The sequence below is a fragment of the Felis catus genome, chromosome D2, assembly GCF_018350175.1.
Source record: "Felis catus isolate Fca126 chromosome D2, F.catus_Fca126_mat1.0, whole genome shotgun sequence".
Lineage (NCBI taxonomy): Eukaryota > Metazoa > Chordata > Mammalia > Carnivora > Felidae > Felis > Felis catus.
This window is the reverse complement of record NC_058378.1, coordinates 1,526,576-1,553,970: the sequence shown is the minus strand read 5'-3', so window position 1 is coordinate 1,553,970 and position 27,395 is coordinate 1,526,576. Positions and strand designations below refer to the sequence as shown.

Sequence of the window (27,395 nt, the reverse complement as noted above, 5' to 3'; positions counted from 1 at the left end):
CCTAACAGAGTTAATTAGTTCATTGGATCCTGAAAACTAAAAATCCCTGAGATGGGATAGAGATAGATGGAAGGGGGAAAATGGAAAATCTCTTCTTATGGTAGCAACCACACTTCTGTTTTAATCAAACAATATTTGTCTTATTCTTTCTCAAAACAGTAAGAACAGCCTGTCGCCGGCACCAGCAGTGACAAGACTCCTAACATAAAGCTCCTCTCATCTTTACATTCCGGAAGTCTCCGAATATTGTTCAGTGTAATCATTAACACCAAAGTTATTATGGTAGTCACAGGGTAGTGTTTAAAAACCACAGTCATTTTGCTAATTGATGGGAAATAGTTCACCATTCTTTATCACAAACATTTTAAATTATGGCTGAGGATTTTTCCCGTTTTCAACTGTAAGTCCCTAAAACCTTGATAAGTAGCCTACACCCGAGGCACAGTGAGTGATGTTGCATTGTGATACTTTCCAAAATTCTCACGGAGTCATGAGCCTCCAGTAACACGCCAAACAACAGTGAGCTGTGGGAGAGACCATCCATCAGTCTAGTTGTTCTGCACTCGTCCTGACGGTTAACTGTCACCAGCCAAGAGCACTACGTCATTGAGCTGCTCTAGTGACGGTCTTCCTGGGTAGAACATGAGAGCTCGTAATCGTGATCACTACTGCACTTAGTGTGAAGCACCAGCATTCTAGAACAGAGGTCCATTCTGGAGCCCGAATGGATTTCAGCCCTCTGCTTGCTGCCACTGTGGCACGTGCAGGAGCAGGCAGTGGATGCTCAGGGAGACTGCTCACCTCCGCATAGTGAAGGCAGCGGTACCGCTTGCTACAAGGGCATCTGCCAGGATTCACAAAGCCCTCCCCGGGGGCGGGTCTTCCCTGAGACTTTCTATTTCAATGGGTTAAAAGGGGCTTGGAGATTTTTTTTTTAATTTTTTTTTTTCAACGTTTATTTATTTTTGGGACAGAGAGAGACAGAGCATGAACGGGGGAGGGGCAGAGAGAGAGGGAGACACAGAATCGGAAACAGGCTCCAGGCTCCGAGCCATCAGCCCAGAGCCTGACGCGGGGCTCAAACTCACGGACCACGAGATCGTGACCTGGCTGAAGTCGGACGCCCAACCGACTGCGCCACCCAGGCGCCCCTGGAGATTTTTTGCCAAATGTGGAAAACACCTTGTTCAGCAGGTTTCCTTGGCTCCTGGGTAAAGGCTTGGCCTCCCCCAAGCCATCGGGGTAACGGCCTCCTGACAGTGTGATCCAGGCTCTGCCGGGCCTCTTGTGCTCCTGAGGTCACTGGTGTCACATTCTGTGCTTTACTGAGGACGTGGCCATCCCGGTGCTGCTGAACACGCCAGCCCTCACTCCATGAGAACAGTCAGTACTGCTTGTTAGAGTTAGTTTTTCCTTCCTGTCTCCGAATGTAAACTCAGATTGTCTTTATCATCTTCCTTTTTTTTTCTTTTAATTCTCAAAACTTATGTTGAGCACACAGCTGACATTCAACACATGATGAAATCTGCCTCTGGATAATTGCATTTGTTTGAAATTGAGTTCAACAGGCAGCTCTTTGAGAAATCTTCCCTAAATATAATGCAATGAGCATTTCTTAAGTCCTTTTAAATTACGAGGGCACTGGTGTGAGTTCATTTGTGGACAAAAGTTACGCATATTCCTGAACAGAGGAATCAGAGCCAGTGTGAATGACAGGACCTGTGTCCGAGAAAAGGAGCCTGAAACCACTTCCCCCATCTGATCCGCGTGTTCTCCACCTGTTTTAGGTGTGGATGTGTCCGTGTCCACGTGTTTATGTGACAAGTATTACGTACTCTGAACACACCCCTCCTTCGTGTGTTGAAAAAGGCACACCGGAACAAGGATCAGCATCTGGGTCGCCATCAAGAGCAGTCTAAACACGAAATCTGTGTGTCTTTCCCATAGAGTCCTGACTTCATGGTGACCAAGTGAAACAACCAGAGATAACATTAAACTTCACTAAATGGATTACTTTAATCCCTCTTTTAACTCTAGAACATCTGGCCCAGGTAATCCAGACCTTACAAACATGGAGATGGTGGACTGGCCTCTGTGCCCGGAGTGTTTTCCCTCAAAGACATGCAAAACATGACTTCTTGTCCACTGCTAAGTTATATGGAAAACTTGAGAATTTAATATACCTCCTTTTTAAGCTAGTATTTTAATTAATGAAACAGGCTCACTGTTTATGATTGGTTTGTAAGATCAGACCTGAAGTTTTTGCAATGTAATTTCATAACACTGAGAATCATGAGGATGTTTTAAACTCATTCTTCCCTAAGACAAACCTCACTTTGATTACTCCAACTCACATTAGCTTCTCCTGTGATTTTTTATAGCATGTGTAAATAGAACACTTCCGTAGCAGATTACGTATACACATATAGATTTTTTATGGTTTAGTTCTTTTATAATGTTTATACGCGACAATCTCCTATAGTTCTGGATTTACTCCTTCTTTTTCCTATTTCGAAATGCTATTTTAGGTGTATAGTAATCAATCCATTTAAGTAATTATGAACTCCTCACTAGGGCGTGACAACGAAGAAATGCACGATGAACTAAATCACGCATGTCCACATAGGTGGGTCTGCTGGAGTCCATCTGACAGTTTAGAAGTTATAGGTACATGGGAACAGGCATCCGACACCTAATCTGGTATACTGAGAGCTCTGTGAAGATTTTCCTAACTATGTCAACAGTTATATAAATTCAATTTAACAACATAAATAAAAGAATGTACATGCCCTCAAAAAACTGTTTAATAAGTCCTGAAAACAAACTAAAAGATATTGATTCCTGAGACTGAGATCTAATGCCTAGGTTATCCCAAATTTCAAAAGCAAAGTTTATCAAGGTCCAAACACTAAATTCCTCAGAGCCCAGTGCTCAAAGTAGCAAAAGGGGCATTTAAAGACTGGGTTAGGAATAATAATGAAATTAATTTATTTCATCCTCTGTATTAAAAAAAATTTTTTTTTAATGTTTATTTGAGAGAGAGACAGAGACAGAGCGTGAGCAGGGGAAGGGCAGAGTGAGAGGGAGAGACACAGAACTTGAAGTAGGCTCCAGGCTCTAAGCTGTCAGCACAGAGCCCCACACGGGGCTCGATCTCACAAACTGTGAGACAATGACCTGAAGTCAGATGCTTAACCGACTTAGCCACCCAGGCGCCCCCTCACCCTCTGTATTTATTTCTTTTAACATTTATTTTTTGAGAGACAGAGGAAAACAGAGCACGAGTGGGGGAAGGGTACAGATAGGGGAGGACACAGAATCCAAAGCAGGCTCCAGGCTCCAAGCCATCAGCACAGAGCCCAGCATGGGGCTCGGACCACAAGATCATGACCTGGGCCGAAGTCGCAGGCTTAACTAAGCCACCCAGGCGCCCCCTCAACCTCTGTATTTTAAAACTTACGCATAATTGCCTCAAAGAAGACCCATAAAAATTACAATACAAAAAGTTGCATAAATTCTGTAAGATAGGAATGGCGTGTATTAACCAGAATGGCCAGAATAGCTTTCTTTAATTATTATGTAATTTGTTATTATTTAACACATATTATATTTTATATTATTCTATTTTAGAATAGCTTTCTTTTCACAGTAGGGTAGAATATCCAAAGTGAAATCTCGGCTTTACAAATTTTTAAATCGTAAATATAGAATGCAAGGGATTAACTTTGCTGAAGCCATCCAAGTGTTGACAAGAATTATCTTCCTGGTGGAAACAGTCACATAAAAATAGAATTCAATAAAGAATTGTAGGGTGGCACCTTGGAAAGGAGGATAATGAAAGAACATTAAAGCAGTATTAAAATACAGCCACAAGCTTGTGCTTTTGAAAGAGAAAACAGAAAAAAGTCTTTGAGAAATATGAATGAAAAAGAGTCTTCAACCAGCAAGAATGAGAAGTAGGAGAGACACAAGGAACATTTAGCGCGTCCGCGAGCTACTAAAAGAAAACACACCCACCCTCTCCCCCTGTGACCAGCCACAAAGTATTCGCAACAGCGAAGTTCAATAAAAATGGACACTTGGTAGTAAAACTACATAAACTACACAAAGAAACAAGGAGCACATGAGGAAGGTGAGGACCTAGGCAGGGCCGCAAAGATGGAAACTACGCACCCTTCCAACGCCGGGGAAAGACCGGAACATGTTGTATGAGGGTCAGAAAGGATCAGCTCAAACTGTAGGCCAGAATAACACAAAAACTCCAAATAACGTAGACTGGGGTCTAACAGAGCTGCTTAAAAATTGATGACAAAAAATGAAATTAATGATTATCCAATAGGTTAGTAACATACAGTTAACAAACTAGATTTAAACAAAGAAAATGCATTCTAGAGAGAAAAAAGTAACTATAAATATGGAAGAACGTCTATATAACATGAAGAACAAAGTTAGAAAATCTAATTGATGTCTAACTCGTGTGGAAGAAGCTTATACAGAAGATACTGAAAATACTCCTAAACTGTGGAAAAGACTGGCAATTTCAGATTTAGAAAGCCCAACAAACCACAAGCATTGTGAATGAACGAATGAATGAATGAATGAACGAATGAATGAATGAACGAACCGGATGTACAGGAAGAACTTTAAGTGGCCAGCTGACTTCCCATCAGCAACAGTGAAAGCTAGAGTCACGTTCTAAACGAAAGCCCCTGTGCCCTAAGCATTCTCTACGCAATGAAAACCTCTTTCCAGAATGAGAACAGAATAAAAGCATTTCACAGTAAGAAACAGTGAAGTGTTGCACAGCCTACCGACCCTATAACTAAAAGAAAGTCCGACACATGTATTTCAGATGGGAAATCACCCCATGTGAAAGCTCTGACATATAAAATCAGGCAGGCAGAAAACCAAAGTGAACGAGTAAACATGACCAGAAAATGTAGGGAAGAGTCAGTCCGCTTTGTGAGGAGAGAACAGGCTGGAAGTAATGAACCAGACGGAAACATCTTACTAGTCAAGTGTGCTGACCCATCAGTGGTGCCAAGCTTCCTTTCTTGTTCAAGATCGAGACTCTTACACTTAACTTTAGACGTTATTAACTCAAAAGCTAAACTGGGGTAACAACCAGTGACAACCTTCAGAAGAAAAAAGAAAAAAGGAATGAAAACAAAATGATAAAAAAATAAACAAAACCAAAGATAGAAAAATTATGAAACTGGCTTTTAAAACATCATTCTTTAATGTGGTATAAAAGCAATAAAAATAAAAAGTGGGGGCACCCGGATGGCTCAGATGTTTGAGTGTCTGACTCCTGATTTTGGCCTCAGATCATGATCTCCTAGTTCATGGGATCGAGCCCAAATCAGGCTCTGCGCTCACAGCTCGGAGACTGCTTGGGATTCTCTCTCTCTGCCTCTCCCCTGCTCTCATTCGCTCGCTCTCTAAAAACACAACACGACACAAGGATGAAGAGAAGTTGAAACTCACAAGGCTGTCAGAGAGGCGGACGAGGCAAAGGTACACAGGGAGCTGCAGTTTTCTTGGTACCGACGCAGGCAGATCGCAAGGCTAAGAGACACTCGCCCGTCAACAGTGGTACAGCCCGGCTCAGAGGAAGACCCACGTGTAAACTTGTGCCCTAACACAGTAGGCGCAGGGCAGGGGAAGCAGAATCTACCAGAATCATAAGGAGATCATACTCGGAGACCTGAACACACCTCTCAGGAGGTGACATTCAGAAAACAAAAAATTTGGTATCCGGGAGACAAAAACTGAAAAAATAACAAGCAAAATGTGACAGACACATAGAAACCACCACAGGGGACAATTCCAAAACAGACGTCCTTTCAAACCCCTGCGAAGCACAAAAAAAGAAAAGACAAGAGACCACACTCCTGGCTCTACCCGCATCCCTCGCCACCTTCCAAAGATTTCTTATATAGATGACATTCTCTGACCAAATTAGAGTAGACTTAGAAAGACTATCCTCCCATGCAGAGAAAACTGCAAAAGTACTTTTCTAAGAAACTCACGAATCAAATAATGGGAAATAGAAAATTCTATGAACTGAATGTGAACATATTTAGAGAAAGCCACAAGAAATGTGTAGCCTTACATTTTATTTGAGAAAACAAAGAACCAGATACACAAGTTTATTATCTGGTAAAAATTAAAAGTTCACAAAACAAGTACATCTTCTCCACCTAGAAACAGAAGGTAGGAAATGGCCAAGCCAGGCCTACGGGCCAATGAACCAGAGCAGACACAAACAAGAGCTGGTCACAAAAGGCAATTCTGAAGCTTTAAATATGTGAAAATGAATGCACAGCTGAAGACAGATCAAAGGGAACATCAGATACGGCACAAAAATATCAGGAATACACATTAGGCCACCCTGCAACAGTGTGCACACGTTAAAAGAATAAAAAATATAGTATGACGGTACACCAATATGCTTGAGAAAAGAGAAATTCCTAGAAACACGGAACAGTAGCTGGGAAGCGGGAAATTAAAGCTAGCAAAGAAAAAGCAAAGCAGTGTTTCGCCACAGAAGAATATCATGTTTAAAAGGAAAACACTATTCTTAACTAGAAGAGTTTCTCTGGTGCTGGACTGAGCCGATGTTCCGTGTTAGTTACCATGGAGACTTCGGTTAGGACAGCGCAATGGCGTCCAGACCAGCGGTTCAGGGACTGGCCTCCGTCCCTCCAGCAGGTGGAAAAGAGAGCAAGTCCCTGGCAGGCAGCAGGCCCACAGGCCCACAGGCCCAAGTGCATGTATGAGACCAGGGTCCCAGGATGGTCCGTAGGGGACCGGGAGCACAGAGCATCGCTACAGCCAAGACCCTGCTCATCTCGGGGAATAAAGCCCGGTCCCCCAGCTGGTCAGTCCTGCAGCCACACTGGCCGGTGCAACACCAGCCCTCCCTCCCCTAGGTCTCAAGCGCGCACTGGCTCCGCCCCCAACTCGGGGAGGGAAGCCTGCTTGCCAGAAGTTCGGGTGTGCTCGGGTGATCACTGCTCGTCCACCCAGCTCTTTCCTGACCGGACTGGGAGCAGCCTGGGGGGCTCCGGGGACTGTGTCTTCCTGTCCCTGCGGGCTCCATCAGCCACCAGCGCGCAGGCACCGGGCAACCCCACAGCATCCCAACCGCACCCCAGCACCCCTTAGCAGCTCTCCTCCCCAGGGCCAACGTGCCTGCTCTCCCGTGTAGAAATCCCAGGGCCCACAAGGCCACAGAGATAAGGCAGAAGGTCGGGGAGGGAGTCCCCCAGCAAGAAGAGGGGTGAGTGGGACTGGACACCTGGGAGCTAGAAGCCTGCTCCCTCACACATGGTAGACTGAGAAGCATCCTCAATCCTGACCCCCTCACTCGGCCCTGAGGGGGTGTTCAAACACCTCTGAGATCAGACCTATCTCACACCTAAACAACGGGGCCAACACATCTGAAAGAACACTAGGGAACTCGGGCCCTCAGAGAAGTAGAGTCAAGAGCAGGACTCAAAGACCTCCATCCATCTCCACCTGCCGGAAGGCGTCTGAAAACACAGCCCCCGAGGCTCTTCCCAGAGCCACTGGGGTCCCGGATCCCGCTCACTCAGGAAGGTCCCGTCCTCATATGGACGACGGGTCTTCCGCTGGGGTGGTCGCTGGTGTCTCTCACACGACAGTCCTCACACTCCCGACAGGGACGCGCTGTCCCCCAGAGAGCAATGCCCCCAGTGTCCCCACACCAGCCACACACTCAAGAGCAACGGAGACAGTGAACACGGAAACACACACACAAATACGGACAGAAGTAGGAGCTCAGGCAGACACAGGGCTTCTCTCTGCTCTCAGGGTTGCTCTTCATCCCGGTTGTTCTGTGCGGACCACACTGTGCGGGCAGGTGCGCGCGGCCCAGCCAGACCCGCGGCTGCCGGGCCCCGGCTCGCAGCAAGGGGCCAGCCTGAGGCAGGGACGCCATCACCACTTCCGTCACTGCGCCACATCCAACCACCTTGCACGAAGCATCCTCCTCCAGTGAATACGCTCGGCGAGCTGGATTCCCGTGGATTTGGACAAGCAGCGTCAGGGCTGCGGGCCAGGCCCCTCCCCACCCACTTGCTCTCTGTCCACACTGGTCCGGGCACCTGCTGTACTGCTAGCTCCACGTGTGGCTCTGCCCACCGACACGTGACCATGGACACAAAAGGGGGAACAGACAGAGCTCCAGGCTCGGGAGCCCACCCCAACCAGGTCCCGGTCAGAAACCAGGCTGCACTCCAGAGCCCTGAGCATCCCGCAACAAGAATGGGGGTGGGGGACGGTGAGAAGACAGACAGGGGTTCGCCCAGGGCAGGCTGGGCACAGAGGGAGGTGCTAGGCCTGAGCCACAAGATTAATCCTTGCTCCTTCCCACTTCCAGTCCCCGAGGGACAACAGCTCAGACACAGAGAGGAGGTGGACTGAGGCCGCCCCTCCCTCCATACCTGCAGTCCGGGGACGCCGTGCAGCTCTAGCTTCCTTTTCCGTGGCGCTGCCCCTCAGGGAGGCACGGCGAGCCTGCGTCCACAGCAGGTGGTGGGCCGTCAGCCTTGGGGACACACGGTGCGGGTGATGGGTCAGACCTGGCTCCCAGCTCCTCTGTCCACCTCCCTGCCCCTGGCCCACCTCTCACTCACCTCGGATGGCCCAGCCCTGTCTCTCCCCACGGCATCCCCGGTGTTCCGCTGCTGGGGCTCATCCTCAGCAGGGTCCAGCTTCCGTGGGGGCTCCGTCTCTGCCTCGGGAAACGGCAGCTGACCCTGCAGGGTGTGCAGCAGCTGGAGGAAGGTCTGGTGCCTGCAGAGAAGAGGTGGCTGGTGAGGGAGGAAAACTGGGCCACACGGGGGTGTGCAGCCCACTCTCCCAGCCTCACCTCTGTAGCCTGTCCCGTTCCTGCCCCGCCTGCTGCCGTAGGGCTCCAAGCTCCTGATGCAGACGCTGGAGCTCCTGCTGGGCCCCCGTCTGCCGCAGCCTCACCTCCGCAGAAGCTTCCGCCAGCTGCTGCAGACGCTTCTCCTACCGGAGTGAGAGCAAAACGCCTCAGCAGGTGTGGAGGTCCTTCAGCCACGCTCTTAATCCCCAGCCTAGGCACGACTTGGGGTGCAGACCCACAGAGGGAAAGAGGAACTCTACTCACTTTAGGGGAAACAGGGGCCTAGAGAGGACTAGGGGTCAGAACGAGCTATTCTAGTGCAAAGTGTTAGGAGGAAGGGGCACACAAACGAACGTTAGTCTGTGATGTGCCAAGTACTGTTTTAAGCACTTGCTATACTGATGACGTCATCCACCTGGCTTATGGAGTAGACAAAGAAACAGCACAGGAAGTCAGGGGACACCCAAGGTCCTAACACTGTCAGTGGCGAGGCTGCGATTCAACTCCCTGCTGGTGCCCGAGCAGTGAGGCCTCACAGAGAAGGGGGTGAAGGTTTTCCGGGCAGAGGATGTGGGAAGAGGACCTGGCCCGTGGGGGGAGGCCTCACAGAGGAGAAGGGAATGGAGGTTTCCAGGGCAGAGGACGTGGCCAGTGCTGCGCAGGGGTGCAGAAGGGACACTCCCCCAGGGGCCTGGACCCACCTGGCGCAGCCGCCACTGCTCCTGGGCTGTTCTCAGCTTCTCCATGGCCGCTTGCTTCTGCAAAGAAGGGGAACAAAGAAGGAAGAGTGTTTCTCTGGTTGGATTGGGGAGGTGGCCAGGGGTCCACCCCAGCGTGCCTGCCCTCCTCTCCCTCCTCCTGGCCCCACCTTGGCCTGGAGCTGTTCAAGGGCTTCCTGGAGCTGTGCCCGCTTCCTCTGGGCCTCCTCCATCCTGGGCAAGGCCAGGCTCAGGGCCCTGGTGATGGCCTCCACATGCTCTTGGTAGGTGGCCTTCAGCTCTTTCCACTGCTCCTTGGCAGCAACTGCCTTCTGCCCTGAAAGGAGCCACCGAAGACAAGAACAAAGATGAGACTGGCCTGACTGTCTGCCTGCCACACTGGGGCCTCCGTCCTCCCATCAGCCAAATTGCTGACCTGACACACCTCCACCCCAACCCCCTTCCTGCTCACGGCTGGCGTCTTCAGAAGCCAAGGGCTCTGGTCCCTGGGCAGTGTCCTCCCGAGCCAGGAAGTTCTGCAGGAAGTCTACCACCTGCAGCTGGCTGCACAGCAGCTTGTCTTTCTTCCGGGAGTCCTGTTCAGAGAGAGGGCAGAAGAGGGACGTCTGCCGAGTACCCCCACGAGGGGACCCCGGAGCTTCCCTAGCTCCCAGGCTTGCCCATACCATCACAAACTCCGCCAGGAGCTGGGCCGGCAGCTCCGCCTCCTCTTGCAGGCCTGTAGGCTCCAGGACGTGAGCCAGCTTGCCCAGGGCCCTGCCGGGGCAAGAAAAAGGGGAAAATTGGACACTCCTGGGGCGCTAGTCCTGGCCGACCTGTGCGCACAGACGCATTCGCAGGTGCGCAACAACGCTGGGTCTTGCCCTAACCAGAATCTACAGGAAGGTCTGCAGTGCTGTCTGGGGATGGAAGGGAGAGTAAAAACAAGCAGAGCAGGGGGAGTCAGGATAAGGGGCTAGGATCTTAGGCAGAAAAGGTCTCACGGAAGAGGAACCACTGGGTGGAAGGTCTGAAGGCCATCAGGGAATACTGGACAGGGAAGGAAAGGGGCAGTGCTCTGATGGGCAGCAGGGGGTCTCGGGCAGGGGACACTTGGGGGCGGGGATCGGACAGAGAGCTGGGTGCCTGGTCTAGGCTCTGCGAGCCGCCTCACCAGCAGGCAGGGGTGCGGGTAGAACAGTCTCCCGAAGAGTGCGTGCTGACACAGGCCAGACCAAAATTAAGAGACCCTCCCAGACATCTGATGCCTGGACGGTGTTACCCGCTAGGGGACGCAGGGTCCTCAGGGATGGAGCGGCCTCCAGGACCCAGCTGGGTGGCGTGCAGGGAGGGGGGAGATGCCTGCCTGCACGCCCCGCGGCGAAGTCCAGGGACTCGGGCTCCGTAGGGATGGAGCGGCCCCCTGGACCCAGCCGGGGTGCGGGCAGGGAGGGGGGTGCCTACACGTCCCGCGGCGAGGTCCAGGGACTCGGGGTCCGCAGGGATGAAGCGGCCCCCGGGACCCAGCCGGGGTTCGTGCAGGGAGAGGGGGTGCCTGCCTGCACGTCCCGCGGCGAGGTCCAGGGACGCCGGGAGTACGCGGGGTCCCGCAAGGTCCTCCCAGCCCGCCCCCGGCGGCCATCCGGCGGCACACACTCACTCTAGCGCGGGGCCCCGCACCCCGTCTTCCGCCACCTCCATCCTGCCGACGGCGAGCTCCCGCTCTTCCGCCTCCAGCCTTCAGTGAGCTTTGAATTCGCCGCTGTGAGCACCGGGGCAGGCGATTGGCTACCGCGCCAGTGGGCGGGAAGCGAGGGTCACCGTGCACTCTGATTGGCAGACGCCGACGAGCCGTTGGAGTGACGGCTGTTTAGCGCCTGCGCGGTCTTGGCTGGGCGTGGCCGGCGCGCCGGCGCTCTGCGCCTGCGCGCGCTGCCCGTAGGCGGTGCTGGAGCCTGGGGGCGTGGTGTGGGCCGGGCAGAGTAGTTGAGCTGGTTTTAGTCCAGCGGGAGACCGACGGCCAAGTTTGAGTTTGGGCTCTGGGGAGACACTCGGCATCCAGTTGGCTTAAACTATGTTGGGGTGAAGGACCTCCCCAGATGCTTGGCCTCAGTCGGGAAGAACACGTATCCCGGAGGCGCAGCGGTCTTTGGGCGGGGGCCGGGGGCCGCCCAGGAAGTGGGGGTCCGCCCACCAGTCGGCCGGGGTCCGCCCCCCCGGGCCCTCCCGGAACTGGCTCAGGGAACGTGGAATAAACAGCCGGGGCAGTTTCCTCCCATCAGGATGGGAGCCTCAGCGGCCGCGGGCCCTGCGCTGAGAGCTCTGACCGGTGTGCCTTCCCGGCAGGGAGCAGGTAGCGCTGGACTGCTAGCACATCACCAAGGAAGTGGCAGGCCAGAGCAAAGTAATATTTATAGAAACAAAAATGTCCAGCTGCCAGTATCACACAATTTACAGTGTCCAGCAGCCAAATAAAAACTACCAAGTTTGCAAAAAAAGAGGTAAAGAAAATCCATAATGAGAAGTAAAAAAAAAAAAAAATCACTGATCAGAGCAAATAGAATCAAACAGGCAAGGATATTAAAAACAGTTATGTTCAAAAAATAAGAAGAGATAAAAAGATGATAAAAGGTGAGGACGTGCGGAAAGCGGAATGTTCACGTTGCTGGTGGGAATATGAAATGATGCATCTGGGGGCGCCTGGGTGTCTCAGGTTGCTGTGTCCCACTCTTGATTTCGGGTCAGGTCATGATCTCACAGTTGGTGTGTTTGGGTCCCCCCTCCCCCACTCTGCTTTGAATTCTGTCTCTCTGCCCCTCCCCCACTCACTCAAAAAAAAAAAAAAAACCATTAAAGAAAACTTACAGTGATCACCTAGGGGGCACCTGGGGGGCTCAGTCGGTTAAGGGTAGGACTTCGGATCAGGTCATGATCTCATGGTTTCTGGGTTTAAGCCCCCATGGGGTTGTGTGCTGACAATTCGGAGCCAGGAGCCTGTTTTGGATTCTGTGTCTCCCTCTGTCTCTGCTCCTCCCCTGCTTGCACTCTGTCTCTCTCTGTCTCTGAAAAGTAAAATGTTTAAAAAAAAATTTTTTTTAAATGATTCATCTGCCTGGGGAAACAGTATAGTTGTTCCTCAAAATGTTAAACATGAGTGACCATATGGACCACAGTCCTTCTCGTAGGGATAGATCTGAGGAATGAAACTGTGTTCACAAAAACTTACACACATGTGCCCACAGCAGCATGATTTACAAAAGTCAAACAGTAGAAACAACCCAAATGTCCATCAGCTGGTGAACTGGAAAACAAATCTGCATCCACTCAACGGGGTATTTTCAGAAATAAAAGAATGAGATATACTTACTGAAGCATGGATGAACGTCGAAAACATTGTGGTAAGCGGCAGAAACCAGTCACAAAAGAGTACATGTTGTATGATTCCATCTACATGAAATACCCAGATTAGGCACTTGTAGAGAATCAGAAAGCCAACTAGTGGTCATCCAGGGTTGGGGTGGGGGCAGGGGAGCAGGAGGGTGGGGAGATGGGCATTAGTTGTCTGCTGAGAGCAACTGCAGGAGGACTTGGGGTTTCTTTTAGGAGGTAAATGTGGAGAAGGTTACATTTTCTAAAATGTGGAGAAGGTTACATAATTGTAAATAAAAGCTATTCAAGGGGCATCTAGGTGGCTCCATCTGTTAAGTATCAGACCCATAATTTCTGCTAGGGTCACGACCTCAGGGGTCTTGGGTTGGAGCGGCACACTCTGCTGACAGAGCCCCCCCGCCCCCCCCGTACTTTTTCTCTCTCTAAACAAATAAACATTAAAACATTAAAAAACTATCCCAAGACATACCATGATTGCACAGCTTGAAATCACCTATAGGAGAAAACCTTGAAAGCAGCTTTATGTGGGAAGATATGTTATATACAAAGGAACAACAATAAGGATTGCAGTAACTTTCTTATTGCAACCATGGAAAAAACATGACACTAGGGCCGCATCTTCAAAGCACTGCTAGAAAGTTACAGGAAACATACCTTGCAAAAACAAAGGTTAAGTAAAGACACTTCAGACATACAAAAGCTGAAGGAATTTGTCATTAGCAGATCCATGCTACAAGAAATGGGCGAGACATCTTTTAACTTAGAAGGAAACGACATTAGATTGAAATCTGAATGTATACAAAGAAACGGACAGTGCCAGAAATGGCAACTACACGAATAAAAATGTCTTTTTTTTACCACTTAAATCTTTTTTTAAAAGTTAATAAACTATATTAATAAAAATAGGGAATTGTATGCATAAGTAAAATGTAGCCCAAAAAAAAGTGTGGGGAGAAAAGAAACACAAGTAAATTACACATCTTTGTTGTTTATTTAAAGTTTTGTGTGAGGTGAAAGTAGACTGGGCTAAAGATAAAGCTGTGGACTGTGATCTCTTTAAGAAGCGGTGTGACCCGCCCCAGGGAGGCCACTAGTGAGTCACTCCCTAGTATAATCTGTTTGAGTGAAGGTGAAACTTGTGACTTGTTTCTAAACAACAGAATATAGTACTGGTGATGGGGTATCAATCTGTTGATTAGGCTGCATTAAGCAAATCACACACTCGTGTGATGCCCTTTCGTTGTACAATGTTCCCCAGCAAACCAAAGGAGAGAGCTCTCCTGCCGGCCTCGGGGAAGCAAACAGGCAGGTTGCAAAGGCCAGCAGCGAGGATCACGTGGGATCCAGGGCTGGAGAAGAGATCCTAGCGGATAGCTGGTAAGATGGGGCCCTCAGTCACACAACCACAAGAGGCTGAACTCTGCCAACAGTCTAGATAAGCTTGGAAGCCGATTCTTCCCTAATTGAGCCTCCCGAGAAGAACGCTGCTGGGTTAACATCTTGATTGCAACCTTAGAGTCCCCCGAGAAGAATATAAAATCCTGTCCCAGAGAAACTGCCTGAAATCCTGACCTACAGAAACTGAGACATGACATATGAGTGTTGTTTCAAGATGCTAAATTGTGGTGATTTGTTGTACAGCAATAGAAAACTAATAGAAGCAACTCCTAAAATATGAAAGTAAAGAGTCACAGCTAATAACCCCCCAAAAAAGATAAATTTGAATCTGAATAATACCACATTTGAAAGAAGGCAAAAAATGAAAGGAGGAAAAGATGAGGGAAACAAAACAAATAGCAAAACGATAGACTTTAAGGCTAATTATATGAATAGTTACATTAACTGTAAGTGCCTTAAATACACAAAAGGCAGAGATGATCAGATTGGATCCAAAACCAAAACAATTACATTAAGAAATGCACTAAATATAAAGACAAATAGATACAAGTAAAAGGGCGGGAACACTTTACGTGCTAATGCTAACTAAAAGAATGTTAGGGTGGTTATTTTAGTATATATACATATACTCAAAACAAAACATACTACCAGAAATAAAAAAGGTAATTTCATAGTGATAAAGTGGTCAGCTCATCAGTTGAATTTAATAGTCATAAAAGTTTATGCACACCTAATAAGAAACCGTCAAAACATATGAATCAAACCCAGCTGATTTGCAAGGAGAAATGACTGAGGTTTAATAAATCTATAGTCACAGTTAGGATTTCAGTAAGCCATTTACAATATTTGATAGAATACTACCCCTAACAGGAGAATATCCATTCTTCCCCAGTGCACATCACATGGTCAAACAAGTCCATACTATTGGTCATAAAATGCATCTTATAAATGAGTAGAACCATGCAAAGTGTGTTTTATTTCTGTAAAGGATCTAAATAATTTCCTCTATGTTTTAAAAATGATGATGTACTCTAAAGACGGAGCAACTGTTTTTAATTTTTTTTAATTAAAGTTAACTCTTAAACTTTCTTTAGATTTCTGCTCAAAATCCTTTACCTATGAGCCTAGATGAAGCCTCTTTATCATAGGTTCACAAAACTCTGTGGACTTTTTAATACTGACTACAGTTAATTGTTACATTTCATTACAGAATTATTTGAAAATTTTTTTAACATTTATTCATTTTTGAGAGAGAGAGAGACAGAGCTTGAGCGGGGGAGGGGCAGAGAGAGAGGGAGACAGAATCTGAAGCAGGCTCCTGGCTCTGAGCTGTCAGCACAGAGCCCATCGTGGGGCTCAAACGCACCAACTGCGAGATCATGACCTGAGCCGAAGTTGGATGCTTAACCCACTGAGCCAACAAGGCACCCTGAATTATAGAATTATTTGATTGATATCTTTCTCCTTTCCTAATCAGCAAGCTCACTGAGGGTGTGAGATGGATATATGTTTGCTCATAACCAATGGTAAGCAATTAACAATAATTTGTTACATGCACGTTATAAGAGAGGTAGTTTATGCCGGGTCTTAGTAGGCTGTTTTAAGGATGCTGGTTTTATCATAAGAGGAATTAAAAGCTATTGAAGGTTTCTTGGTTATTAGATGGCAAGTCAGATTTCAGTATAGTAAATTTAAACCTGAATTCTGGGTAAAAAAAAAAAAAAGAAAGAAAAGAAGGAAGAAAGAAAGAAAAGACTGGGAGATGATACCATTCCATTAGTTTTAGAAAAGATGAGAACATTTGTGCAGGATGACTCTGTCTGGTGCAGGGGCAGTGGAGGTGGGAATAACTTGATGTGTTCAAGTGGAATAATCCATACATGTTATGATTGAGTGGATCTGGATACACTGAAATTGCTAAACTGTGTATCAAGTATGAGCTGAGATTTCTGACTCTGCGACAGGATGAATTATGTTATAATTCCTTAGATGATGGTTCTAACAAGAAGAGAGTCCTGTGTGGGGAATGACAGGGAAAGATCCTTGACTTGTTCCTGTTGACCTTCTAGGAATTTTGGCTAACCAAATAGGTATTTTTAAGGCACATGGACAAGTAAGCTTAGGATGTGGAAGAAGGTCAGAACAGGAAATATATGTTTCATAGTTGTAAATATACAGGAACTTGAAACCATGGAACTGGATGCCATTCTCTAGGTTGACAATATATAGTGAAAAGGAACAGATGGCTGGAACCAGTATAGTTGAGCAACCCTGGTAGCTTATGGATTTATGGAGAAAAGATGGTTTTTAATGAAAGAGAAAAGTCTAGAGTGGTAAAAGAAAATGCAATCAAGTGTGGTGTGCTGTTAGTCAAGGGAAAAGATGGTTTCCAAAAAAGAGAAATACTGAGAGGTCGAGTAAGATGGGGTGGAAGTTACCAGCTGGATTTAACAGCAGGGTGATTGTTAGAATTTATTGAGAGAAATGTTTGATAAAGCGGTAAGAACCTAGAAGCCAGATTATATAGAGTGAATACAAAGCAGATTATATAGAAGCATTAAAGCAAAGAAATGGAGGTATGTACTATGGAAAGTTCTCAGAAAAATTTTGGCGGAATGCATTGGGATTCATTCGTGCCAGCTCTCAAATCGGTAGTTTTGCACTGAGGTTTTAATAAAGCTCCACTGTAATTTGTGTTTTGTACATACTTCTAGTCTAATGAGAAATGCTTTCCCTGTGCTAGCAGTAAGGAATCTTCCTGGGGGGCCAGGTGGCTCAATCGGTTGAGAATCCGACTCTTAATTTTGGCTCAGGTCATGATCTCACAGTCGTGAGATCGAGCCCCGCATCAGGCTCTGTGCTAAGCAATGAGCACGGAGCCTGCTTGGGATTCTTTCTCTCCACCTCCTTCTTCCCCTTCCCCAAATCGTTCTCTCCCTCTCTCTCAAAATAAATAAATGAACATGTAAAAAAGTTTTCCATGGAAATACTGACTTTCGAATCATTTTTTCCCCAACTATAGTAAATGACCTCACTTTAGGTCTAAATTTAAATATTGTTAGGGTAAACTAAATAAAATTAAAAATTTAGTTTCTAAATGACATTAGCCACATTTCAACACTCAGTGGCAATGTATGCCTAATGGTTTCCATACCACACAATACAAATTTTATAATCTTTCCATTGGTAGAAAGTTCAATTGGACAGTAATGGTTCAAAGAAACTTTTAGGTACATTAGATATGAATATCCTGTATTTTAAGTGCACAAAGTTTACATTTACATTAATTTCAACGTAACCAACAGGTTAAAATAATTCCATAGTTTAGAAAATGTCACATTTGCAGCAAAGAAGTTGCAAATACACAAATTGTGTTTATAGGTTTAAAGAGTGCTTGTTTGCAGCTAATCAAACTCTGATGCCCTCCATAAATTATATACAGAAATTTTGTTTCACTCTTCCTCTGTTGCAGAAAAATAATAGCACAACTAGGAAGGAAGTGAAGTGAAGTGAATTCCCTTCCCATGTAATTGATATGGGCATTATATTTTCATTATTAGGATGGTAACATCTATTCAGTCACTGAACAAATGGAAGATAAAAAATAAAGCATATGTTCCTGGAAACAAAATTTCTTCACTCATGTTGAAGTTTTTATGTAGCGCATGTGAAATGGTTTTGAAAATAGTACTTATGTTAGCATTCAAATGGAACATCAACTGTTTTATTGGGATGCATGAAGTGATTATGGGGCAGATTCATCTGAAATTCATAGAGCATTAAGTAAATATAAGTAATGTCATAAGACAGATCTTTTCAATTGTCTACAGAAAAATGCCTCTGGTACTTTATAAAACATTAAAGACAATATATCATATTTTAGAGGATGATTTCCCATTTCACAGAAACTTCTGGTTGGTATGTCCAGCTCTCCCAGCATTGTTTTAGGACTTGAAGTTGTATTTCCAGACTTTGTCCTGTGGCAAGTTCCTCTAAGTGAGTCATGGGAAATCCAATGAATAAAACATTATATATAAATAGGTCTGTATATTCATATATACATTACCTATCTATCTCTCTATCTATCTACCTTTTGATCAATCTATCTCTATCTTCACACATATCTTCATATGTGTGTTTGTGTATCTTACACCATAAACATTAGCTGAAAAGTAATATTTTAAAATCTCTTAAATTTTCTCCTATAATTTTAACACTAGACCCTTTTCTCTACAGAATCACTGACTTTTTTGCTTTCCACATCACATATCACACACAGATTACTAAAATGTAATTCCATTGTGATTTGCATTAATTCAGAGGCTGCAATAATAGTGATTTAGGTAAATAAAGCACATGCGCCAGGATATTTTCAAAAAATCCCTAAATATGTATTAAATTTTATTCATTATGAGTGATATAACTGTCAAGAGTGTTTCTTCTTTCCTATATGCCTAAACATAGGAATATTTCTATGTTTATATCATTTTAGACCATTGACTGATGGATTTTTTTCTATGTCTCAAATATTCTCCAAGTAGGACCTCAGAACTTACATAATTTAGCTTGCTGAATTTTTTAAAGTTATTTTGGTAATAGTAACTTATAGGGTGTTTTTCAATAGCTAGTATTATGAAATACATAGTGAAAATTTTATTTAAAAATGTGATAAATATTCCTTTGGTTTGCAGGTGTTTTAATGCATTAAGGCAAATTGTATATCTGATGGGAACATCTACGTAGTAAGCTAATCATATGGCAGAATACAGTTATTCTAAAGGTGTTCATAGCGGCTCAAAGTCTTGAGGAAAACTTTTGTGTTTATCAACCAATAAACCAATAAATATTATCAACCAATAATATTTGAAGTGTGTGTTGTGTGTGTGTGTGTGTGTGTGTGTCTTCACTTTTGCTCTAGGAATAAGGACTTCCAATTGGCTTACTTAATTTTTAAAATAGCTTTATTGAAATATGAATTATTAATTAAAATGTAACATTCAATGATGTTATTATATCTACAGGATTGTACAATCAGTTTTGTCATTTCCTTCGCCCCTACGAGATCTGTTTTGCCTGTTTGCACTGAATCCCTGTTCCTGCCCAGAGTCCCAGACCAGCAGTGATGTATTTTTTTTGCCTCTATAGAGACTTGCCTTTCTTGGAGAGTCCAGAAACATAGTATATGTAGAGTTTGCTTGCATCTGGCTTCTTTGCCTTAGCACAATGTTGTAAGGGTGCTCCATATTGTAGCATGCATCGGGAATTTGTCCCTTTTTACTGATGAATGTATTCCAGCGTAGAGACATACCACATGCAGATTATCCGTTCACCAGTGAAATTGGAAATCGGATTGTTTCTAGTTATTGACATTAATGAATAATGCTGCTCTGAAAATTCCCTAAAAAGTTTTTACGCAAACAGGCGTATATTGCTCTTGAGTAGATCCCTAGTAATGGAGGTGTGCCCAGTAGTTGCGAGTATAACCATCTAGTGGGTGAAAAGTGGTATCTTGTGGTTTTAATGTGCATTTTCCTCTAAAGACTAATGAGGATGACCATCTTCTCATATCTTTATTATCCATTTGCATACCTTCCTGGGTAAAATATCTTTTCAAATGTTCTGCTCATTTAAAAAAAATGGTTACTTGCTTAGTTAATGTTGAGCTGTAAGAGTTATTTCTATCCTACATAGAAGTCTTTTCTATCGGGTACATGATTTGAAAATATCTTTTTCCCAGCCTGTGGCTTGTCTTTCATTTTCTTTTCTTTTTTTTTTTTTATTTTTTTTTCAACATTTACTTATTTTTGGGACAGAGAGAGACAGAGCATGAACGCGGGAGGGGCAGAGAGAGAGGGAGACACAGAATCGGAAACAGGCTCCAGGCTCTGAGCCATCAGCCCAGAGCCCGACGCGGGGCTCGAATTCACGGACCGCGAGATCGTGACCTGGCTGAAGTCGGACGCTTAACCGACTGCGCCACCCAGGCACCCCTTGTCTTTCATTTTCTTAACCGTGTCTTTTAAACTGTTAAGAATACTTCGGTTAGCAGAAGTTATAAAATGTTTTTTTTTTTTTTTTTCTGTTTTCTTCTCAAAGACTTTTAGTTTTAATCCTTGCATTCACATTTATGACTCATTTTAATTTTTGTGAACGGTGTGTGGTATGACTGTATGTGAATACGGACGCCCCAGTTATTATACCACCACTTGTCAAAACAACTATTCTTTCGGCATGTAATTGTCTTGGCACCTTTTGCTAAAAATCAATTGGCCACAACACATTGTGTTTCCTGAACTGTCGATTCTGTTTCATCGATCAACTTTCTTATTCTTACAGTGGCACCACATTGTTCGGACTCCTGCACCTTCCTAATCCATTTAGAAATTGGGAAGTATATGTCTTGTAGCTTTTTCTTCATTTCCAGAAACGACTTGGCTATTCTAGATCCTTTGCATTCCTAGATATGCGGTGGCTGATCTATTTCTCCCAAAAGGCCTGGTGGGGAATGTTATGGATTGCACTGAGTTAGGCTGGAAGATATGTGGTCTGGTTTCCATTTGCCTGGTTTTTCTTTTGTTTTTGTTTTTTATTTTTGTTTGTTTTGGGGGGTTTTTGTTTGCTTGCTTGTTTGCTTTTTTACCTTGTTGGTACCACTGTGTGACATTTCAAAGTTTGGCTGCCAGTAATTTTTAGAGAAGACTTAGTCCCCTTACTCATGAGACACAGGATCAACCGTTACCAGGTGTCCTGGAGCTGGTGACACCAAATTCCAGGCCAGTAAACTCTTGTTTCTCCAGATAAATATCTTAAACATAAACAGGGTTGGACCAGTTACACTTCCGGAAAGAATTTTATATTCAAGTCAAAGAACTTGACACAATTACTCAACTTGTTTAAAAGAAAGTAGGCATGGGGGCACCTGGGTGGCTCAGTCGGTTGAGCATCTGACTTTGGCTCAGGTCGTGGTCTCCTAGTTCATGAGTTCAAGCACAGCATCAGGCTCTGTCCTGACAGCTCAGAGCCTGGAGCCTGCTTCGGATACTGTGTCTCCCTCTCTCTCTGCTCCTCCTCTGCTCACACTCTGTCTCTCTCTCAAAAAAAAATAAACATTTAAAAAAGTAAAAAAAAAAAAAAAAGAAGGTAGGCATGAAGATTGAATACTTCAGTAACAGGACACCAATATGTATTGACAAAGTCAAGACATACTAGGTACTTTTCTCCTTCATAAAAATGTAAAAAAAAAAAAAAAAAACCCTACCCTCTCTGAAAATTTCATGACCCAGTCATCTTAGTGTTTTGAAAAAAGCAACAGCAAATTCTAAACCAAGGTGCATATTTTGAGATTTGGAAAAGAAAATGGGCCACACCTGGCACCTGTGGAAACCTTGTGCCGGATGGATGAAGTTCACAGTTATTAATCCGAAAGCTCTAAACTCGAATTTTAAAAGTAATAAATACGCTCTCACTTAACTGCCACCCAGAAGCTCTCTGCACTTTTATTATTCCAAACTAATAGAAAGGACACAGAAGCTCAACAAAGCATAACCAGAGTAACTTAACCAAGCCCACAGAGCTAGTAAGTTGCCAAACTAAATCTGGAAAAAATCCGTGCAACACCAAAGTCTGCTCTTTCCCTTACCTGCGCTTAGTGGAGTTACCTGCACCCACCTGAGGGGTTTGGGCCATGAAACCAGGCTTTGTGGAAGACTGTCTTCCCTCCAGGCATCAGCATCTTAAGCCCTCCCTGGTTCTCAGTAAAAGGTTTAAAATGGATTTGAAGTTGCTTTGCTCTTTTGTTCCTGTCCGTTCTACGTACTTGCATTAGTCGTGGTTTCCCCCCAAAGCACAGATGCCTTATATTTGTGGTTTCTAGAACTTTAAAAACTTTATTTACTGATAGCTTCAGACACTGAGAGGGTGGAGAGGGCCTATGTTAATTACCTGTCAGTTACAGCGCTCCAACAACTAGCTTACTCATCATTTTATACCTTCAACTATATTTTCTATACATTTCAGATGATTAAAGATATTTCATCAGAGGAGATTACTTGTTCCCTGAGGTGCTGAAAACCAGGTCTCTAACAGCACAGTTCATAGCAAAATGCAAAGAACGTGGTCATTGTACTCAGAGATTGGGATTCAATCTTAGTTTAACTATCTGGGAGATTTGTGACCTTGGACAATTTAAGTAAAATCAAGAATTTGATTTCCTCATTTATTAAATAGGGATAGTGATGAGCAGCTTTCTTGTGAAAAACTAAGCTAAATGATTTTTGGAAGGTATCCTGATGTGTGTCTGGCACAGAGGGTACTATTAACGTGAGCTCTCACTTCCATAAGCCTCCTTTGAGAGCCATATTTGCACAGAGTCAGAACATGAACGGCTGCAGGAACTCTTAGGAACAGCCTGTCCTGTAAGTGCTCTCAGTAAATGCTTCAGTGTATACCACATGGATTAGACTTGTTTTCCAGTGAACTCTCTCCCAGCTGCATAAATGTTCAGCACGATTTACAGTCTTTACCTCTCGTGGTTTCCCATCATTCACTTTTTAATGTCGACTTGCTCAATAAACTTCAAACTCGAATTTTGGTTTCACTAAAACAGCAATTAAGAAATAACCTTCCCCAGGGCGCCGGGTGGCTCAGTCCGTTAAGCGTCCGACTTCAGCTCAGGTCATGATCTTGTGGTCTGTGAGTTCAGGACACGCATCTGGCTCTGTACTGACGGCTGAGAGCCTGGAGCCTCTGATTCTGTGTCTCCCTCTCTCTCTGCCCCTGACCCACTCACGTTCTGTCTCTGTCTCTCTCTCCCTCTCTCTCAAAAATCAATAAACATTAAAATTTTTTTTGGAAAAACAGAAAAAAGAAACACCTTTCCGAGCCTTACCCTTGAACTCATAAAGCTATTATTACTACTTGCCCGTGAACTGTGGTGTTAAGAGTTGGCAACAGTTTAGAGTCAGCTACAGCCGGGCTTTGCTGGAGTTTTCAGATCAACACACGACTTCTCATTTTAGAGGAAGCTCCATGGGTAGCATGTAAATTGAGAATCATAAGGCAATTCTTACCTTGCTTTGCTAGTTCCAGATGCATAGATTGTCACTTACACCCTGTTCTGTTCCTGTTTTAGTCTGTCATTCTATCAAAACTCAGCATCCATGCCATTTGGACACAGACCATCAACCAAACTGCGAGACCTCCATAAGGAAGGATGTCTCGCTAGGAGCAAATGCCCACGAAAGCCTTTTGAATCTTTTCTAATCATGATCTGACCGTCCAGCTTCTGACGCTTTGTTTTCTGACAGTCATGAACCAAAACACGGGGACAAAAGCCTGAAAGCTAAAGGGATTATTTTCAGTTCTCAAACTCATGTTTATGGATCTGTTGCACTTCTAATCATGTTTAGATTGTCCCTGTTGCTTTCCCTCTAATTTTCAAGGGAGAAAATTTCTCTTCATATAAATATTTTCCTTGCATTTCAACAAGTTATGTTTCCCTTCACAGATTAAGCTGAGTGCTGGGCTGATTTGTTTTTTACCGCTCAGTAGCCACGGAGATTCACCGAGGGATTGCTGTGTCCCGCAGGCATGAAAGCTAGGGGCTTGGGGAAGCCTAATTCGGGGATTTCCCCCATTTCATTCATAGCCATCTACTGTCCAATATTGCAATATTTCCACAGAGATTGCCGATCCCTGTGAAAGCTTTTTTTCTGTTTAAACATGATAATGGGGGGAAAAGTCACAAATCTTCAGGTAACTTTACATTTGCATTAGATAAGGTGCATTAAATGATGAAACTCAGTCTCTCCTGGCCGTTTCCAATATCTCTTTGTATCGCAAAGAGACACGATTTCCAAAACCAACATGATTTGGATAGTTTTTTGGTTTCCGAGGAAGTGAAAATGTTTAAAAATCTTGGTGATTGCAATAAAGGCTTTCACTATTTCAATGTCACAGTGTACTGTGCCATTTTAAAAGTAGCAATTTACCGGTATTTTTGTCAGTTCTAAATATATGGCTATCAGTATTTTTTAAATTAAGGTGTACAAAGGTACTTATTTCCAGTATTAAAAGTTTTAAATGGGGGCGCCTGGGTGGCGCAGTCGGTTGAGCGTCCGACCTCAGCCAGGTCAAGATCTCGCGGTCCGTGAGTTCGAGCCCCGCGTCAGGCTCTGGGCTGATGGCTCAGAGCCTGGAGCCTGTTTCCGATTCTGTGTCTCCCTCTCTCTCTGCCCCTCCCGCGTTCATGCTCTGTCTCTCTCTGTCCCAAAAATAAATAAACGTTGAAAAAAAAATTTTTTTTTAAGTTTTAAATGAATAAAGGTGCATCAAAAAACTCTGCACTCATTAAAAATTTCCCAATTATTGTGTTACTTTAATGATATTTCCCTTGGTATCTCTAGAAATTCTATCACTATAAACTTTGTCAAATACAAACAGTATTGTATGTGGGAAGGGGAAAGATTCTCTACGTTTGAGAAATTTATTACTAATTAATAGCTGACCGTGCCCCTTAGATATGGTGAAAATGTACCACCTTTATTCCTTTGAGAAAGAAGGAAGCACACTACAAAAATGATGTGATTAACGCGTCTGTTGTAAGTGTTCATCCAGGACATAACTATTCCACAAAGCTCCCAGGTGGGGTTGACACCTCTGAATACACCATGGAGTGGGAAAAATAACACCAAATAAGCCATACGCTGAAAACAAAATAGAAATTAAAGGCCAAAAAACAAATCCAGCTGTTCTAGATTTCAAGGGACTTAGCTGAGTTCCCATACCTGAGTCACTCGACCTCACTAGCTCTTACCTCTAAAATGGGAATAATTCTTTCTGAGGCTAAAGGCAAGGGGCTGTGAACGTCTTTGTGGGCTTTATTCCTACCGTTATTTGTGTTCATAAATTCTGGAAGCCTGGCTCTTCATCTTATAATTGTTACGATTATTCACTTTCTTCTGCTGAGACGGTTTAAACGTTGAATTCAGCCTATTTATTTCCTTGATTTTTTCCCATAATCAAAACGAAACCAAACTGTGTTCCAGCCATAAGTCCTTTTTACCCTTTACTCTCCTTCCTAGCTCTGGTTTTACACAGACAAATTCCTGCATAACTGCAGATTTTAATAACTAATTACAGCAACGCAGGATATGTATGCATCATATGGTTAGACACCCACTCACCTCTTAATATCTGCCAACATGTTTAGTTTGTTTCTGACTTCACTGATTTTGGTATCTTCTCCAAAACTGACTCCCCTTCTCTGCGGACAGTGTATATTCTCCATGTTGCTAAGCTCAGGACTCGTATTTGCACGTTCAGAGTCCCATTAGTGCCCCTGCTAAAGGTAAGACTGTACATCTGTACTCGTTTCATTGCCTTTGGAAGTGAGAGGGGCCGTCAAGAGCTCGGAACTTTCAGTCTTCCGTCTCCCCCTTCTCTCTATGTGTGCAAATAGACATTTCACACAGATAGGAATTTTAGCTACCTTCTCTTTACACTGAGCTTGGAAAGAGGTTTGTGGGGTCTGGGCTTGCGTGGCTGTGGCCGGCCTTCATGGATATCTAACTTGTTTGTATGTTATAAGTTTGTTTTTGTCTTTTTTGGTGATCATCGGTTGCTTTGTGAAAAGATAAATACTGGAAACAAAGGTTACAGAGTAAGATGATGTAGAGTTTTTCAGCATTTTTATTCATGGGTTTTGTTTTCTGAATCTTCCTTTTCCTTTTTCCTTTCTATTTTATGGTGAAGTGTAACTGTTTTCCCAAGTTTTTAAAATTGAAGATTCATTTTCCATTATCAATCAAATGGAAGGTCTTCGCATACTGTACAGATCATTTTGTAACCCATCATAATTTATTCATCAGTTGTATGTTATTTTTGCAAATATCACTTGTATATTTCAGAGGTCTTTATTATTGTACATTGAGATTCTCAATTTTTACCATTATGAGTAGAACATACGTAGTTGCTTGAATATGAATTGGTAATAAAATTAAGAGGGGAAAGAAACCAACTGCCTGAAGAAAAGTTGAAAGATGGTATCCGCTGCTGAACACACTGTCGCTTTTGGTGGTCGCAGAAGGGGTAAAGCGGAAGAGAAGGAGATCAGCCTGAGGGTCAGCCTGAGGACACGCTCAGACCTGGACGGCTGGACTGGAGGGAGCTACACGTCAGCTGAACACAGAGAGCGTGGGGCGGGGAGGGGGGCGGTGAACCCTGGAAATGGCAGCACGGCAGCCTGGGTGACCTGGTTACCTTCTTGACATTGTAGCAAGACCAGGAGCCGCTTCCTTGCACCGGCTTCCCTCTCCCAATCTCCACAAAGGTGGTCCAAACGGTCCAAGCGGTAGGGACTTGACTTTGGAGTTGGGAAGTCGTGACAGATCAGATGGGGGGGGGTGGAGGTGGGGGTAGACTCGAGGAGGGTGAGTTCAGAGAGGAGAGCTTTCCCCTGAGTCTGAGGAAGAAGTCGGAGAAAACAGGATTCCCTTCTCTTACTCAAAAAACACAACGTAGAATGTGGACTTTGCCTCGGGGTTCAGGTTTGAGTGGGCGTTCTGAGAGGGCTCCAGAGAACCATTTGGAGAGGCTGACAGGTCCTTTGCAGGCCCAGTGCCTACAGGCTGGTGTGTGACAGGTACGAGGCTGGTGTGCCCAACTGGTGGGAGGCTGGTGTGCCAGGTTCCAAGCTGGCCTCTGACAGGTGCGAGGTGGGCGTGTGGCAGGTGTGAGGCTGGTGCCTCTGAGGGGCGGTGTGCAGGCAGAGGCAGTGGGTGAGGTCCGCATTTGTGGGGGGCGGGGCAACACTGCCTTTTCTGATGGCACGGAAGACATGTGTGCGACTTAATCAGCTCCATAGTGACCCTGCCCAAGAGGGAGAACTGCAGGGGACCGTGTCCCCCAGCAGGAGCGCCTATCTTGGAGGCAAGTCTGGAGAGAAGAGCGGGAAGCAGGCACAGAGCAGGGGGAGAGAGTACCCGTGCCCTCCCCCTGGCCCCCATTCAGTC

At 45.0% G+C, this 27,395-nt stretch overlaps 1 protein-coding gene across 3 annotated transcripts in view; it reads right to left on the bottom strand.

Moving 5' to 3' along the window:
* ZWINT (ZW10 interacting kinetochore protein) overlaps positions 1–11,405 on the bottom strand; it is a 32,866-nt gene extending 21,461 nt beyond the window's left edge. For 2 of the 3 annotated variants that reach the window (XM_006937712.4, XM_019814189.3), the window contains exons 1-8: positions 11,258–11,405; positions 10,284–10,374; positions 10,070–10,193; positions 9,768–9,934; positions 9,601–9,657; positions 8,900–9,042; positions 8,664–8,823; positions 8,472–8,575 (exon numbers count right to left, since the gene is read on the bottom strand). In XM_006937712.4, the coding sequence (XP_006937774.2) occupies positions 8,498–8,575; positions 8,664–8,823; positions 8,900–9,042; positions 9,601–9,657; positions 9,768–9,934; positions 10,070–10,193; positions 10,284–10,374; positions 11,258–11,298 (861 nt within the window). In that variant the 5' untranslated portion in view covers positions 11,299–11,405 and the 3' untranslated portion in view covers positions 8,472–8,497. Of the gene's footprint in view, positions 1–6,102; positions 8,041–8,471; positions 8,576–8,663; positions 8,824–8,899; positions 9,043–9,600; positions 9,658–9,767; positions 9,935–10,069; positions 10,194–10,283; positions 10,375–11,257 lie in introns of those variants that run through there. The other variant, XM_019814188.3, reaches the window with a different exon arrangement.
* Between the last annotated feature and the right edge of the window lie 15,990 nt (positions 11,406–27,395).